This window comes from Phaethon lepturus, unplaced genomic scaffold, assembly GCF_000687285.1.
Source record: "Phaethon lepturus isolate BGI_N335 unplaced genomic scaffold, ASM68728v1 scaffold53342, whole genome shotgun sequence".
NCBI lineage: Eukaryota > Metazoa > Chordata > Aves > Phaethontiformes > Phaethontidae > Phaethon > Phaethon lepturus.
In genome coordinates this window covers 1-16,797 of record NW_010523684.1, presented here as the reverse complement: position 1 = coordinate 16,797, position 16,797 = coordinate 1, and the positions used below count along the sequence as shown (strand labels likewise).

The following is a 16,797-nucleotide window of genomic DNA, read 5'->3' as shown; positions in this document are numbered from 1 at the left end:
AACTCAAACATGGCACTATACCAAACTTAAAGTAAAATCACCTGTGCATTCTGTCTAAAGAAAACTGAACAAATACTCCATAAGAAGAGCCGTATTAAAAGCACCTTCAAAGCACAGCTAATGTCAAATTCATTTTTGATATAACAATATCAAATGCTTAAGCTCATGTTCAGCTGTCACAACTTCAGGCATCTAACTCAAACACCTAAAATAAAGGCCTATTTCTTTAGACACTTACTGCATTAATAGATGGAAATAGGCACTTTCAGAGGGTGATTGAGACCTCAAATGGGCTGAATCTTTCCCTGTATTCTAGATTTTCTTGCATGCTATTATTGACTCATAGGGAGTCTAGAGTGACTGCTTTCCGGCCAAAGCCAAATGCCAAGAAGCTAGATCAGAAAAATCTAAGCCTCAATGATATTTCATTATTTTGTTATCCTAATAATTCAGTTAAATGTAGTGGTAAATACTAATTATTGTATCTCTGTTTCCTTTTGTGGCTAATGGGAGAAGATTGAGGCTTCTAGCAGTACAGGTCATTAATCAATATACAGGTATATTTTCTAGCAGAAAAAGAAGTTAATGAATTTTACAAAAATACTCTGAATAATGCTAAGAAGGTAGTGTCCTGACACCATCCAAAATCGTCACTTGACAAATATTTGTGTCCTTGAGAAATCAAAGTTAAACATCCATTTACATGGTGCCTTCATGATATAAATATCAAGATCTGGAGATTTTTTTAGATTCTCATCAACTTAATCATTATAGTTTAGGTTGCTGTGCTTCCCTGTTTGTAGCCTGACTGAAAACTTAAGTGCGTGCGTCTCTCTGTGCACACATATGTCAGCAGTATATATGTGAAATATGATTACACAGTACAGTATCAGATTTTCTTTATGGTTCAGTCTAGTTATCCAGTTCTTTATTTTAGATTTTTGAAAAGCCACACCTGCATTGAGTGGGAAGCTTCTGCTATGTGTATTTAGAAATCGAAATAAAAGGAATTAAATTGAAGGGCTTTTTGAAATAATCACCAGTCTCTGCAAAAACAATAGCTGGTTTGCTTGCTGAGATTTTGCGAATATATGCAGATTCATATCAAGTAGTCTGTTGACATCTTTTACTTGTCTGCAAACTGCATTTCTATCAGCTCTTCCAAGATTTTGCAAAGACTGTGACTAACTGTCCTGTATTGTTTGCCTGTGTTTTGTCAAAGATAATACTTCTTAAAAGACAGTTTTATTTTTTTGAAAGATAGCTCTGCTTGGCATTTATGCTGTATTCTGCAAGTTGATAAATATAAATATTAAAGGCTCAGATATGTCACTAGTTTATTTTTAAAAGACTTATGTGTCATTGTCTTCCTGCAGATTTAACTTTAGTAATTGTTTTTTAATATTCTAAGTAGTTACCCTTGGCATATTTTCTTAATATTGTATAACGTGAAGATACCATCCAGCTTCATGAAAATACCAACCATTCTAGCATAAGCTAGCACTAATGTCTTTCTGCATCAACAAATGGTAAACGATCTTTCCCATTACTGCGATGTTTTTGTTCTTGGTATATATTAACATGGTGTTATTCTCTTATTATTAGTGGCCTTTTTTTTCAGTGGTAATTGGTAAACTTTTCTTAGAAGCTCCTTTGCACTTCACAGTTCTGCGGAAGCTTTCAAACTTCAGCTAGACAAAGCCATGACCAACCAGACGTAGAGACAGCAAGTGTCCCAGTCAGAGCAGGTTGGACTAGAGACTTCAGAATTCCCTTCCAACTAACACTTCCATGATCTTTTTAATTTTCTTCCTTTAAAAAGAATTTTTCTGCGAGTGTAGGACTGTTTTTTAATCCTTTTGTTTTACTGGATTTTTTTTTTTTTGAGAATTCTGTGTAAATTATATTGTCTCCCTACCATATTTGATTCTTAATCTATACATTCTTTCCAGAGAAGATCAATGTACACATTAAAGGAGGGGAAAAAAGTATTAAGTATTTATAGAAACAGGTCTCAGACATTTCAAATTTTCCTAGACTATTTGAGTGAAATAAATCTCCTGTGACTAGAGGCATCAACAATGTATAGACATCTGTATCAGAGTCTACTGCGGTCTTTATATTGGACAGAAATAAGCACTTTCAGTGCATAATTCATATGCTCTTTTTTTAGAGGTCTACATTAGAATGAGATTAAATTCTAATGTGTTTCAAAGGAGTTTAGAGCAGCTGAGATCGTCACTGAAATGAATCACAACTGTTTGGATCCAGTGGAGGAAAACCCCAAATACTGGCATCTGTCTCCAAAGTCTAAGTAGAACATGGTTTACAATGATTTGCATTTTGTTCTTGCCTGAGTATAGTTCATTCAGATTTTATAACATAGTCCAAGAAATAAGTGAGCTGCTATGATGTTCAGCATTCACAAAGATTTCATTTTGGAGGTTTGTAGAGCAGATTGCTCTCACTCACAACTTTTCCTTAGGCTTGGCTCAAAAATATGTTTAAACACACATTTAACTATCTTTCTGTTCAGCTGTTTGTCGAGGGGGAATACAGGGCTGAATTAAAGCCTGCACTGGATTTCATCACCCTGTCAGAGCTATTCCACAATCTCTCTTCAGCTGGAAACACCTTTGGCCTACCACCTACCTGGGAATCGTGATTGACACTGCCCTGAGTGAGACTCCTGCAGGCTTCTGGGGCAGGAGACAGCACATCCAGCATAGATCTTCTAGGAGTCTTTTTACACATTCATACTTTGAACCTTCCTCTCTTTCTCAGTGTTCAGAACCTGAGGTTAAGGGTAGAGAAACGAAGATGATTAAAAAGTACTTTCTGAAAGGTGCTCAGGTGTTGAATATCATGCAGATGAATACAGCTGGCTGTGATGCTTGTGACATAAGCCATTGGGGAAAATAGTGTGATTCGAGAGTATACAGATAAGCCCGTGAAAGCAATAAAGTTATTAATGGCTGCCTTCTTTCTCTGTTCTTCGGTAACGAGGTTATACTAGTAATGAGCATAAATCATTGAAAATTCTGCCCTGGTTAGTTCTTACCTAGATTTGAAAGCTGTGCAGAGTTACTTTATTCCTTTTGCAGAGAATTGCTGCTGAAATTCTGCAAGGATTTCTTTGCTTACAGCTGCTTCTCCATATTTTCAGGGTCTGACAGTGACTTAGCTTGGATTGTCACTCATAATGTTACTCATTTTTTGCTTGTTTAACTTTTCTAGCTGTGTATCAAAAGAAGTGTTTTTTCTTTACTACAAATTTGGCTACAGTCCTTGGATCAGAAGTAGATTTAGAGTTCTTTTCATAGAGGAGAAATGGAAGTTTAATATGGATCATCCTGGACATCGAAGAGGTAGTAAATGCAGTTCCTTACATAGGAATCAAAGGCATTTTAAAGTTAGGGGAAACTGTCATGAACACATTTCACAGCACACAACTATAACTGAGTACAGTTAAAGAAGGACATTTAATAATAGCAGGGGATGTCTGGAGATTAGATAAATGATATTTTATGTTTTACTTGATGTATGCTTCTTATTGCATTCATTCTCTCTTGCCTTTCAGGCTTTCATGCTGCTCTGTGATCTCTTGATGATATTTAGTCATCAGCTGATGACTGGAGGTCGAGAAGGTCTTCAGCCTTTGGTGTTTAATCCAGATTCAGGCCTCCAGTCAGAACTTCTCAGTTTTGTGATGGACCATGTCTTTATTGACCAAGATGATGAAAACCAGAGCATGGGTATGTTTATCTTTCATGTTTTTTACTTAGCTTTTTTTCATAACAGATACAGAAGAAAGAAGAAAACAGAATTTTCAAATCAGTTTGCTCAAATGTTTTCAGAATTATTCCTTCTTTATTTTTAGGAGGTATGAATATGAAATAGCCAATGTTCAGTTCTACTTGTGTTAAAGACGAATAAGTACTTATAAAGTTACCTTTCTAAAACGAAATGTTTTCAGAAGACATGGGAGGGCCCTCTAACTATATGCTATAAACCTGGAAAAAATTATTCTTCCTTTACTGATCTGTGTTATTCTTAATTTTTATTTCCAAAACAGTATAGTCTTAATTCAGCAGCAGACTTCATTTAATATGGCTTCAAGGGAAGGAAGTACAATGGAACAGTACATAGAAGAGAAATCCTTTAGAGTTACTAAACAGAGTTATAGGATCCTGAAGGCAAACCTTACCAGCAAAGCTTTAGGCAAAGAAGGCCTTAAGAAACTCTGATGTTACTAAATAAACACCCCTTCTGCTCCTCCCCGAAAATAATCAAGTCAAGTTCAGGACATCATTGATTTGGTTGGAGACTAGGAAAGTACTTGGGAAAGTATTGTGTGTGCTTGCTTGCTTCCTTGCTCTTTCCTAGGCACCTGTGCATGGCCACGCTTTGAGAGGCCAGAGCTTGAGGTGACCCCATCTCTACCTCCTCACAAGGATGACTTGAGATTTTTGGCTTTCAGTCAGGGAGAGGCAGATTTGTCATTTAGGTCTGGTTTTAAATAACTTGGTGCTGCTGGTGTGTGTTATAAATGCCTAAATGCAAATACAGAGGTACTCAGTTTCTGAGTCCTACATAGCTTTGGAGAAGAGATGGGTTCTCAAGTAGTTAAACTGTGTGAAAGAGCTGCTGAGTGCATACTGCAGTGCTCTTTTTGGCACATTTTCTGAATTTCTGCTGAACTCAGTTACTTGTATGTTAGCATGACCCATAGGTGCTATATTAGATCATTTAAGAGCGCAATATGTAGAAGTAAGGTCTTGGAGAGTGTATTCTTGCTCTAAATGTGCTTTCAGTCTTCTAGTTCCCTAACTCCTCAGTAGCTAACATCTTTGTTGAACATCTCTTTAAGGATTCCTAGGAACAATACATTTTGAAACACACCTTCATCAGAAATCTACGTGCAGTTAATCATACTCTGTGAGTTCAGTGTTCAGAATAATACATCAAGGATAGATTTTAGGAGGACAGTGTCTAGTATTTTTTTGCTCTTTAGCAAAATTGCTGTTCTTTAACAACCTGTGATTGGACTGGGAAGACAGCAAAACGATGGATGAAGATCTTTGCATGTAATCTCCATTCCCTAATGCTGCTCTGACTCCATGAAGTCAATCTGACCATTTATAACTTTTGGTATTCAGAACACATGAGTAATGATAAAAAGAAGTTAAGAAGGCGGGGGGAGTGTGCTAGTGGGCTTCAATTCTGTGGATTAAAGCATCTCGGGATTAAAACCTGCATGCATATCCACAGTCAACTCCCCTGCTCATAAGAGATTTCCTGTGATCAAATACGTTATTTAAGTACTGTGGCTTGGTGGAGACTCTAGTAGGAGTGCAGCAAGAGAGTCTCAGTGACACTGTCCCCTCTCCCCCCGCCACAGCTCTGTACTTCTTCAGACTGATTGGAAGATTCCCTCCAAGAATAAGCTCTTCTAAATATCACAGAATACTTACTTTTATCACAACTGTTATAGCTGATTTCATTTTCTTACATAAGTTGTGGAATATACTTTTATTAAATGATACTATATTTAACATTTTATGTGTATAGTTTCATATTCATTCACAGAGTGGAGTCTTACATGGGGACTTAGTACTTATGATGCTGCCATTCAATGTTAATGTTTCTTACAACTCAGTTTTACTTCCTGTTGTTATTGATGCTTTAGAGCCATCAATTTTATATCTGAAAATCCAAGGCATGCCATAGTAGTACTGCTGCTTCTGATTTTCCTTATGTGAAATATTTATAGCTTAGTCATGTTAAAGAAGCATCTCCAAATGTCCTGTGTTTCAGAAGTTAGGCACAAAGCATTCAACAGGTCTTCTCTGTGGCCTTTCATGGGCTAAATAAGTGATCCAGTTCCATGCGGATTATGTTCAGTACCTACTCAGGCCTATAGATAGCATCCTTGATCAATGGTGTGTCATGTTCCTGAACTTTCCTGAAGGTCTTAACATAGGCAGGACTCAAGAATTACCACCTTTCATTTTGTCTTCTCTTGCAACAATCCTTGCTTCATTTTAAAGAATTGATTTTTTTTTTTTCTAAAAGCTGTTCTTCAATAATGTTGCTTTAGAACATAGCAGTTACTTATAAACATTTTTATTGTTGATGCTTTCAGAGGGAGATGAAGAAGATGAAGCTAACAAAATAGAAGCTTTGCATAAGAGAAGAAACCTTTTGGCTGCCTTTAGCAAGCTGATCATTTATGACATTGTGGACATGCATGCAGCAGCAGATATCTTCAAACACTATATGAAGGTACAGCTCTGTGTATTCTCCTCTTCCTAACTGAACACATTGTAGGGTCAGGTCACCTGTTTCTCTGCCTTCCAGTGTAGTAGTTAAAGGCAGAACTCTTTTGAAAGCTTTTCCAGCCTTATTTGATTTCTTGTCATTACACCTGCCACTGAAGCAGTAAGCTCTGAACTTCCTCTCCTGTGTAGCAGGAGTGCCTTATTAAAGGCAGCACCAAAAGTTGCTGCTAGAAGGGGCTGAGTATTGCCAGAGAGGCTCCCATCTACAGAGAATTTCTTAGCCTGCTCCTCAAATTCATTCCTAGAATCCACAATAACAATTACCTGTTCAGTGTCATGTTTCACATCGATAAGGATGCACTTTTTTTCTGTGAGAATGTGCTGAGTGCCTTGCCAACTTATTTCTGCTTCCATACAGTGTTTAGGCCCAATGAAATTCAGAAAGACTTGCTGCTCAGCTACCACTGCACCCTGTACTTGCGAGTTTACCTGCCAGGGAACAGGAACATTGGCAGTCCTGCCAAGCAAAACAAAGCCCCTCAGATTATATCAAATTGCCAGGTATACCTCACCTGTCTCTGCAAGGGCTTAGTCATCATAAGGATGACAATGAATGAGGAAAACCTGGAGTGGGGAGCAGGTCCTTTACTACAGTGTTTGAGATGTTGATGAAATACAAAGTATTTAACTTTAAATCCCCATTCTCCTGTTCATTAGGAGCACGCAGTACAATAAAATCTCCAGTGCACACTCCAGCCACCAGCCAGGTCGCTGCTCAGGGTTAGTCTTGCTTAGGGACTTTTTTCCAGAGCAGGAGTTTCAAACTGAAGCTGTCGCAAGCCAGGTTTGTTTCCTACCTGCTGCTCTAGGTTCGTCTTTCCCTCTCCCCGCATAGCTCCTTCTCTTGAAATTGGGGCAGAGTAAGAAAAATTGAATTTAAATTAGAATATACAATAAAAGGATCTCTGTACCAAAGAAAGCCGGAGCAATATTTAAGAGGGAATGAAAATAAGTGGTTGGAAATGCATAAATACTAATCAGGCTGAAAGAACACTTGTTGAAGAAAAACCATTTATATTCTCAGCCTGGAAGTTTTAATGGTTATACAGGCTTTTCTACCCAAATGGTCAGTACCACGGGCAGTTGTTTTCAGCAACCATTCTCCTAACATAAAGAAAATCAGCACTTCATACTCACTAATTCCTTACTCGGCTTTCTGGCTTTGCTGAATCCCTTTCTTGGCCACCTAAATCACCTTGCATTGTATATGGAGTGTCAGACCGTGTGCTAGTGTCTGTTCACACCTACTTCTGGAAGGGTATGTTGGTTCAATGTAATGTTGTTCCTTAGAATTTGAAGCCATTGGTCACTTTCATCAAATATTTAGTTTGGGCTAGGAAATACTCTTTTGTTTGTTTTCCAGCATATTTGTTACAAAAGATATTAACAAATACGGAAGTTCCTTATCACTGGGTGCAGGCTACCAATCAGTTTAAATTTTGGTATTGAAACATTGCCTCCCACTCACAAGAAATCGCAATCTGAGACTGGGTTTTTTGGCAACTGCTGCCTTTTCAAAACAAGAATTACAAGTTCTATCAGGAAAATTGTAAGAAGTTGTGTAAGAGGTTCTATTTAAAGACTTAAAGAGGGTTTTTTCCACATTTTTTTCTAGTACTACAATGACTATGGAGATATCATTAAGGAAACCCTAAGCAAAACAAGGCAAATTGATAAAATCCAGTGTGCAAAGACACTCATTCTCAGTTTGCAACAGGTAAGAATATTGATTGGTTTGGGTTTTTTTTTTTTAGAAATGCCACACTGCAAAAAAATACTGGACAGGATTTTCTCTGGTGCCCTTTACAGTGAAGTGAAAAATACTACACTTCTGTTAAGAGATTATCTGCTCCTTGATTCAGGTTGTCACTGTTCATTTGTCTCTGTAATCTTTATCTCCCTGAGGCCACAGTGGCAAAGTTTTGGTCAGATTAAAGTGGAAGAAAGGGAGAGAACATCCTTGAAGGCAATATGGTCCAGGCTGATTCATAGCATTTGTTTCCTGGTACCTAGTGAACAAGAAGAATTAGGATGACTTTTTCGTCTTATAATTAGCTGGAAGTAGTACATCTTCTTTCCATTTTGTCTAAATACTGATTGATTTTTCAAACTTCAAGCTAATTAGTTTAAGTCTTCCAATATTGTTAAACATGTTTTTTCCCTGAAAAATTTGCTTTACATCAACCATAAATTATTGGCTGATGGTGAAATCCATTCTTGTTCTGCCAAAAAGCACAAAGGGTGTACTTCACTAAATACCATTTAGACCCTTGAAGTACCAGCTATATCCATCACATAGAGAAATTACTTCTATAAATTAGATGTTTTCAAATCAGCTAAGCCTCCCAGAATTCATTCCAGAATCCTAAGGGGTTTCCTGTAGCAACCTGGAAGCGGAGATACATCTATGAAACCTTGAGAAAAACATGTATTTCCAGAAGAACCGGCAGGCGTCAAAGTAGCTCCTGTCTTGAAAACCTGGAGAGAGGAAGAAGCCAGGTGCCGTAGATCATGCCGTAGATCAGTCAGCCTAACATCATTTCAAGGGAGGGGGAAAAAAAAACTAGACAAGCTATTTGTGAGTGCCTAAGTGATAGGTAGCCAGTATGAATTTGTCAAAGAGAAGTCATGTCAAATGAAGCTGCTTTCATTAATTATATGGTAACAGAGCTTGTGGATATCAGAGAAACAGTAGATTTAATGCAGCTTGATTTAATATTGCTACTGACACTGTCTCCCTTGATACCGTCATTAGCAAGTTAGGAAAATGTGGTCTAAATGGTAATACCAGAAGAAGATACAGAACTGATTGGAAAACTACTGAGTGGTTCGTTGTTGTACTGAAGGGGCGTTATCAAGCAGGCTTTGAAGGCATTTATCCAGTAATGCTTTTCAGATATTTATTACGTCGTGAATGATGGAAGAGCAATTTTCCTTCCCAAAATTCATAGATGATGCTGATCTGATGGGTGATGTAGGTATTTTAGAAAACGTAAGAATGCAGAATCATCTTGATCAGTTGGGAGAATAGTAGATGCAGTTCAGTGAAGGTAAGTGCAATGTTCTGTTTAAGAGTTTTCGTCTGCACGAGTACAAGATGGGGTACAACTGTCAAACAGCAGTTACACAGCAGAAACTTTGGAAACGGATTAGAAGTTGAATATAAAAGATCTCTGCTACACCTTTGTGAAAAAATTCATTGTAATATCTACTCTTAGCCGTAACAGCTTAAGAACAAAAGTCTCTCAAGAAAAGTGTTTTCTAGCTCACAGATTTTAACAACAGAATTCTTTCTGTAGCTGTTTAATGAGCTTGTTCAGGAGCAAGGTCCCAATTTGGACAGGACATCTGCCCACGTTAGTGGAATTAAGGAACTGGCCCGTCGATTCGCCCTCACTTTTGGCTTGGATCAGATCAAGACAAGAGAGGCTGTGGCCACACTACACAAGTGAGTGGTGGTAAATAAACTAGATTTTTATATTAAAAGTTTTTAGATTAAAAGTTTTGCTCAGCATGCCTTTTTCTGAAGGTACATAATCGTAACAGGTCCTGGAATAATGATGTATTTTTTTCCAATTTACGTACAAAAATGATGGGGGATGTACATGTAGTATGTATGTAAGAGAGGAAGAAAAACTAGCCACTACCTAATAATTTGTTGGAATTTATTGGAATGGCCATATTCATCTATCTTGGGTAAAGCCACTGGTATTTACACATATTTGTGTGGACTGTATCTAACAACTGTAGATAGTTCTTTGTACCGCACTACTTGTGGATTCTGTAGGCACCAAGGGCTTTCATAAAAATATATTCCAAAAATACCTTGGAAATATTTTTTTTAAGTGGATTAAAGCTTTTTATGTAACTGCTGTGTAGGAAAGTGTAGAAAGGTGCCGCCAAATTTAAATTAGGACTTTCCCATGCCATTAGAAAGTTAAAATATTAAAGTCTGCTATCTCAGAGACTAAGTCATTAAGACCAAGATATGCAAAGCATGATGAAAATGCTACCAGACACTTTCTTGTGCCAAACAACAAAAGAGAGGACATGCATGCACCCTTATTGGATAATGTGAAAGTAAATTGCTTTCTTTAGTCTCAAATGATAAAGCAAAGATAAGGCAGAGATGGATGTATCAATGTCCTGGTAAGTAAACTCTCTTCACTAATTCTTAATGCAGATGTTATATCTTGTTCTATCTTACATATTCTTATTGGAAGCTTCTGCTTCATGCAGAAACAAGAAAGGGCCAATTGACTATCCCTGCTGTAAGGCAGTGGCTTTCAGCACCTGCCAAGTTTCTTAGATGGTGGTAAGTTCCTTCTTACCATGTGACTGGCAATATGTCGTCTTTGAGATTGAATCCTCACAAATCGAGAGGGAACATTTGATTCACCTTTGTCCAAAAGCAGCTGTTTGCTAGTAAAGGGGGGCGGGGGGGAGAAGGAATGTGAAGAATTTAATCACAGTTCAGATTTTAGGCAGCATTTAGAGGCGATGGATGACTTTTTTTTAATCTTAATTACAAATGCCTGAAAATGTTAATATGTCTTTACTGTAGAGATGGCATAGAGTTTGCCTTCAAATATCAGAATCAAAAAGGACAAGACTATCCACCTCCTAACCTTGCTTTCCTTGAAGTGCTTAGTGAATTTTCTTCTAAACTCTTGCGACAGGACAAAAAGACTGTGTAAGTAACGCTCCATTTTCTTCTGTGGGCTTTTCTGGGCTCTGTTAATCACTGTAGTGTGTGTTTAAGCCCTCTGCTTTGAGGTTTTCGCACTCTTAATGGGGGCTATAGGAAGTCCTAGTGAGACATTTCCCATTCATAGTTACTCATTGTTTTATATTTTAAAGTAATAAAAATAAATGAGAAAAGGAGAATCTGATCCACTAATGAGGTGAGCTTGAGACCTCACAAAACAATGTTCCTTAAAATTTCCCATGGGACATTGAAAATAAAAAACAATCTTTTTTTCAGACTGGAAGAAAAAAGAAATCAAATGTTAGCAGTGCGGGAAATTTACAGGCCTGTAAACACTGCAGTAACATCTGTTTCTGTTAGATATTTACATAAAATGTAAACATATTTCTTGTTTATTTTGATATATTGAGTTAAACTGGGAAATAAGGATTTGTCAAGACTCCAGTTACTGGCATAATAGGGTAAAGAAAGAGGCTGAGGGAGGACACTTGGTTAGGACTGAGCCGGGTGGTAGAGACCTGGGAGGCTAAAACAAGCAGCTTGAATTTGTTACAGCAAGTAATTACTGCAGGTGAAATACTGGAAATTAAATAAATCAGACATATCGTTGGTAAGATCTGAACAAAGAGCAAGAAATACTGTTTTATGAGAAACATTTGATCAGACTGTCAGAGGGGCTGTGGATATCAACAGAACTGGCAAAGAGAAAACTGCATGAGTAAGGACAAGTTCATAGTAAAGACATGTTGTCAGCATCACTGCAGAGATAACGCTCTATGTTTCTAATAAGTTACGTAGCAAATATCCAGGATTTGGCCACAGTGCGGAAGTAGTAAGGGAAAAAGGAAGAGGACTCCAGTCAAAAATGAGCCAAGCACTATGTGCCCAGTGTAGAACTGAGTTCTTTGAATAACTTTATGACCATTTAAAAAATGCAGTTGCCAAATCTTCTGATTTATGGTTATAGATATCTTTCCAGTCAATTTTCTGACCACAATAAGTCCTATCTAGCTACTGTAACTACCTCAACTGACTTTCTGTCAAACTTTTGAGTAGTTTTTCTGTGAAGACATTTGTTTTAAAGGACTCTTCTAGTACGGTTAATTATGAATATTATAGCTTTATCTGTGTTGTAAGACATGCATTTTGGTTAACGTATAGTTTTTAATGTATACACACTTGAACCAGTTTCATTTTTTTATTGTATCAATAATTTGTCAGTTCAGCAAACACCGTAGAAGAAATAGTTAAACGAACTTGAGAATTGGATGATCCAATTGGGCTAGCTTGGCACTCAGTTTTTGAAACTGCTCTTCATTGTTATATCCTTGAATCTCGTCAACCTCTGTCCTGTTCTTCAGGACAGGACTTGAGGATAAGAGTAGGATGACTATCTTCCTAGCTGAACTGTAGGTTCTCCTGCATCTGTTAGTTTAAGTGTCGTTAGCCTGATTCCTATTTAATTTAGTGAAGCTTATTAGCTGTACAGTAATCATCCCTTCCACAAGTTTCTCCAGTGTCTAAAATTTAAAGTTACATCATTCTGTACAGTTTATGCGACAGCTTAATTAGACCTGATCCTTTGCATGAAATTCAGTATTTTAGGAGATCTCGTAGCCTTTTATGTTGCCGTTTAAAATTTTTTTCTCAAAGGTTCTCCTTCTCCACTCACTGGTGCCCACACACACAGCCGCTGGCTTCTTTTGCAGGGCTGTAAAGATTGCTGTGATGGAAGCCATTTCTCCTGGTTTTAGCTGTCTTCATTGTAGTCACCTGAGCTATTTACTTCAGCTGCATTTGAAGATCAGTGGAAAGAAATAGGTCCTTTAGGACATGATTTATCTGATCTGTGCTAAATTACTGCTTTAAGATGAGTTCAGACGTGTCCTAGATTCCATTGGCTGTGGTGACTGTGAAAAGAGTCGCGGTAACTTGCTTATATGTGAAGATTTCTTTTGGAGAGCTCTGCGTTCCTTCCCTTGGGAGATCTGTCGTGTTTGCACCCATCAGGCAATGGCTGCCTTGCCCATGGTGCTTCGCTGACATTACACACTCCGCTGTACTCTGGATAGTTGATTTGCCCTTCTGTGTTGCATGAGTCCTCCAATCCCCAGAGACCTCTCCCCCTCCCTCCAAAGGGGTTGCCTATGAACAGGAAGGTGCGTGACCACCATCTGGTGGAGAAGTCCTGTGTACAGGATCGTTTACCTCCCTCCCCACTTGATCTCCTCCTGCCAAGTGACTGTCCCTAAACTCAGCAATGGGCTGTTAGTTTGGAGGCAAAAGTCCTCCAGAATAACCCTGAAAGTCTTGTGAGCATCTATCTGCCTGTCTCCCAGAAGTCGTCCAGCTTGGCTTCCCAACCCAAAAAAATGAATTATCTACTTGATATGTCTGCATATGTCATCTGCCCTTGGTGCTACATACCACTCCTGTCGCAGTTCAGCAAACGCTGTACTTTTTCAGGGCTTCTACCTCCTTTCTGCTTTACTGCTGGCTTTTTATTTGGAGGGAGATGTTTGCAGTTCAGGAATGGGGCAGCAACGTTGGTTTAATTTAGTTTTCCTATCCTCTTTATTTATTCAGCTTCTTTTTTTATGAGTAACCTCCAGAATCCCTGATAGTCATTTATGGATTTATTCAAATGTATGGATTTAATATAAACTATAAATTTAAGGTGCCAGGCTCTCACACTTAGCAGAAAACTAACATAGTTATAAGCACACAAGGCAGCTACAGGCAGGGAAATCCTGATGAATTAATCTAACACAGTATAGAGGTGAACTGCCCTGTGGAGGCATTTATTTCCATTTATTTCTCTCAGACAGAGACTGTTAGCTTAGACTAGACAACTGACTATCGGATGTCCGAAGTCAGATGAGACGGAGCCTCAGCATGGTGTTCTTCTAGAAATTTGGTTTCTACCCTCGTTGAAGCTGGCAAGACCTGTTAGCAGGAAGCTCCTCTAAAATACTGAGCAGAAGTTGTCTAAGTTTGGCATCTAATCAGTAAAGAACCCACAAGTGGTGTCGCCTTTCCTTCTTCACAATTTGGGCATAACCTGTGCACTCTGGTTTTATAAATACAAATTGGATGCAGGAAAAGTTCTTACTTTCCAAGACTGTTCCGCAGATAAATTTCTCTGGAGTCACGAAGCACTGAAGTATAGTACTGGTTGGTACTGTAAAAGAGACAGAGAATAAACTAAGAATTTCCCATTCAATGCAAGGTGTGACTGTTACTCAGTACACACATTAAAGGGGGGAAGAAAGAAGCAGCCACAATATTGAATAAAACAGTAGACAGAAAAACTGTTGTTTCCTGAGCAAAGTCATCCTCTTCACTGAATCAAAACAAAATCCGCTTGAAAATTGGATGCGATTGTTACCCAGGCACATAGAGCGTGGCTCCTTGTCCTATTCTGATACCTAGGCCACGTAAGAAGTTTGAGCCGGCCATGAACTAACAGAGGAAAAGGGAGGCTGAGAGTTCATTTCCATGCAGAATTTGTGAGTTTGACTCCCACTGATGACAACCTGTCACCATGGTATTAAATGAAGTCATGAATGAAGGGTGCACCCTAATGTATTTGCAGGAAGGGTAGAGGTAATGTTGAAGAATCCTGAGGTCTCTTGCCTAAATTCTGAATGCTTGGTTCTGCAGCTTGAAATTCATTAGAATCACTTTTATGTGGATTTGCATATTCATTTTAAGGACTACTTCTAATACCATAATTAAATAATGAATGGGAAAAGAAAACAATTCAAATGCCCTTCAGACCATATACAGGAGGGAGATCGGTTGGTTCCTCCCGTAAGTTAACAAGTGGGCATTGGACTTCTCCAAGGCAGTGGAACAGATCTTCCATTTTTTTTAATTGAAAAATAACTGCTTGCAATTGAGGAAACCATTTATCCTACATCCTCGCAATAGTGCTTCTAATGTAGTCTGTCTGTTGACACAGTAGCAATATATAGAAGTAAGTGGCTTCCTCACACTGCAAAATAGAAAAGGAATTAGTGTGCGCTGTGACTGATCGCACACGAATGTGGGAGGACAGTGTTGGGGCGAGAACGTTTTGTGTTGTTTATCTGTGAGTAACATGTGCATGATTAACTAGGTTGCTTTCTTTTGAGGGAATGACATGTTTGCTTATTCAGTCAGAGATACAATGGCCTATCAGCCTATGTTGTTAAATTAAAATAAGGAAACACCACGTGGGATTTGTGTTAAGCTCTCAGCTATGTGAAGAGGGCTTGCAGATTAATTAAGAGGAAACAATGTGCTGCACTTCTCTACTCACTGTCTTTTATTTTCAGTCACTCCTACTTAGAGAAGTTTCTGACAGAGCAGATGATGGAAAGAAGAGAAGATGTATGGCTTCCACTCATTTCCTATAGAAACTCACTAGTTACGGGTGGCGAAGACGACAGAATGTCCGTTAACAGTGGAAGCAGCAGCAGCAAAGCCTCTTCAGTGAGGAACAAGAAAGGACGACCACCGCTCCACAAAAAGAGAGTAGAAGGTTTGTATGGTTTTAGTTTGGCTGGTAGAGGCATTTTTCATTTTGTACATATATCACAGCCTTCCTTCTTAGGAGCCCTTATGGTTTATCAATTAGCGCTGAAATATATGCTATATTCTGTATGTAGTAAAAACAAGACATCTGTTCTGCAAAATCCTGCCAAGCTTGAACACCTCTTTATGAGAAGTACCATCATGAGTCCCTGTTATTGCCTGTCTTCGCTGAGATTTGCAGATTCAGAACTATTAAAAGGTGTTACTGAAGTTGGAAACAAGAGGTGTTTGTGGAGTTCTCTGCTCTACACCTCCCTCAGTCATGGACTTCTGGTTTTCTGCCTGTGCTTCAGTCTGGAGTTGTTGTTAATTAACAAGATGTGAGAGGAAACCCAAGGCAGAAATTCTCATATAGATCTGTATTTTTGCAGGACCACTGGAGAACACTAAAAAACACTAAAAAATTTTTTTTGTTTAAAATGGTATTGATATCCAGTATCTGTCTTATTCTTTGTGTGACTTCAGGCACAGTTATCGGGAATTTGGCTACGATAGCCAATTTCTTACAAGATTGCATCTGTTCCTGGTTAATCTGTGTGATGTAGTGTGTACTTTTGTGAATATAAATATACTGTTTCACTACACTAATTCACTAATTTCACTAATTTCTTCACCGAGACAGTGGTCAAGCATTGGCACAGGCTGCCCAGGGAGGTGGTGGAGCCACCATCTCTGGAAGTATTCAAAAAACATGTGGATGTGGCACTTCGGGACATGGTTTAGGGACATGGTGGCGTTGGGTTGACGGTTGGACTTGATCATCTTGAAGGTCCTTTCCAACCCTAGTGATCTGTGATTCTGTAAATCCAGCCTATATTGGGTTCACCAGATTTGTCTGGGTTGGAAAACATTCCCTGTTGCTACTGAAAGTAAACTGCTCAGTGACATTTCTTCATAATGCCTTAAGGAAATCAAACATAAATATGAATTTTTTTTAAATCTCTAACATTATAAAAGGTTCAAAGGTAAATTCAAGAATAAATAGGCAACATTTTAGACAACATTGATGCCCAAAGGGCAATGAAAGGCATAGGAAAACTGAAAAGTTCCATTGAGATCCCCATCGACTTTCTCACCACACATTCTTCCTCTTAGTAAATCTGGGACCTTGTCTCCTCTCTTGTCATCTCCCCTGTCTTTCACTTGCTCCAGCAACTTGCTTCCTGGCTC

At 38.5% G+C, this 16,797-nt stretch overlaps 1 protein-coding gene across 1 annotated transcript in view; it reads left to right on the top strand.

Moving 5' to 3' along the window:
• LOC104616983 (cohesin subunit SA-1) overlaps positions 1–15,574 on the top strand; it is a gene marked incomplete at both ends in the record, with an annotated part of 40,509 nt that extends 24,935 nt beyond the window's left edge. Inside the window, 6 exons of the mRNA XM_010282171.1 lie at positions 3,581–3,755; positions 6,146–6,285; positions 7,957–8,058; positions 9,641–9,789; positions 10,906–11,034; positions 15,369–15,574. Of these exons, the coding sequence (XP_010280473.1) occupies positions 3,581–3,755; positions 6,146–6,285; positions 7,957–8,058; positions 9,641–9,789; positions 10,906–11,034; positions 15,369–15,574 (901 nt within the window). The remainder of the gene's footprint in view (positions 1–3,580; positions 3,756–6,145; positions 6,286–7,956; positions 8,059–9,640; positions 9,790–10,905; positions 11,035–15,368) is intronic.
• Between the last annotated feature and the right edge of the window lie 1,223 nt (positions 15,575–16,797).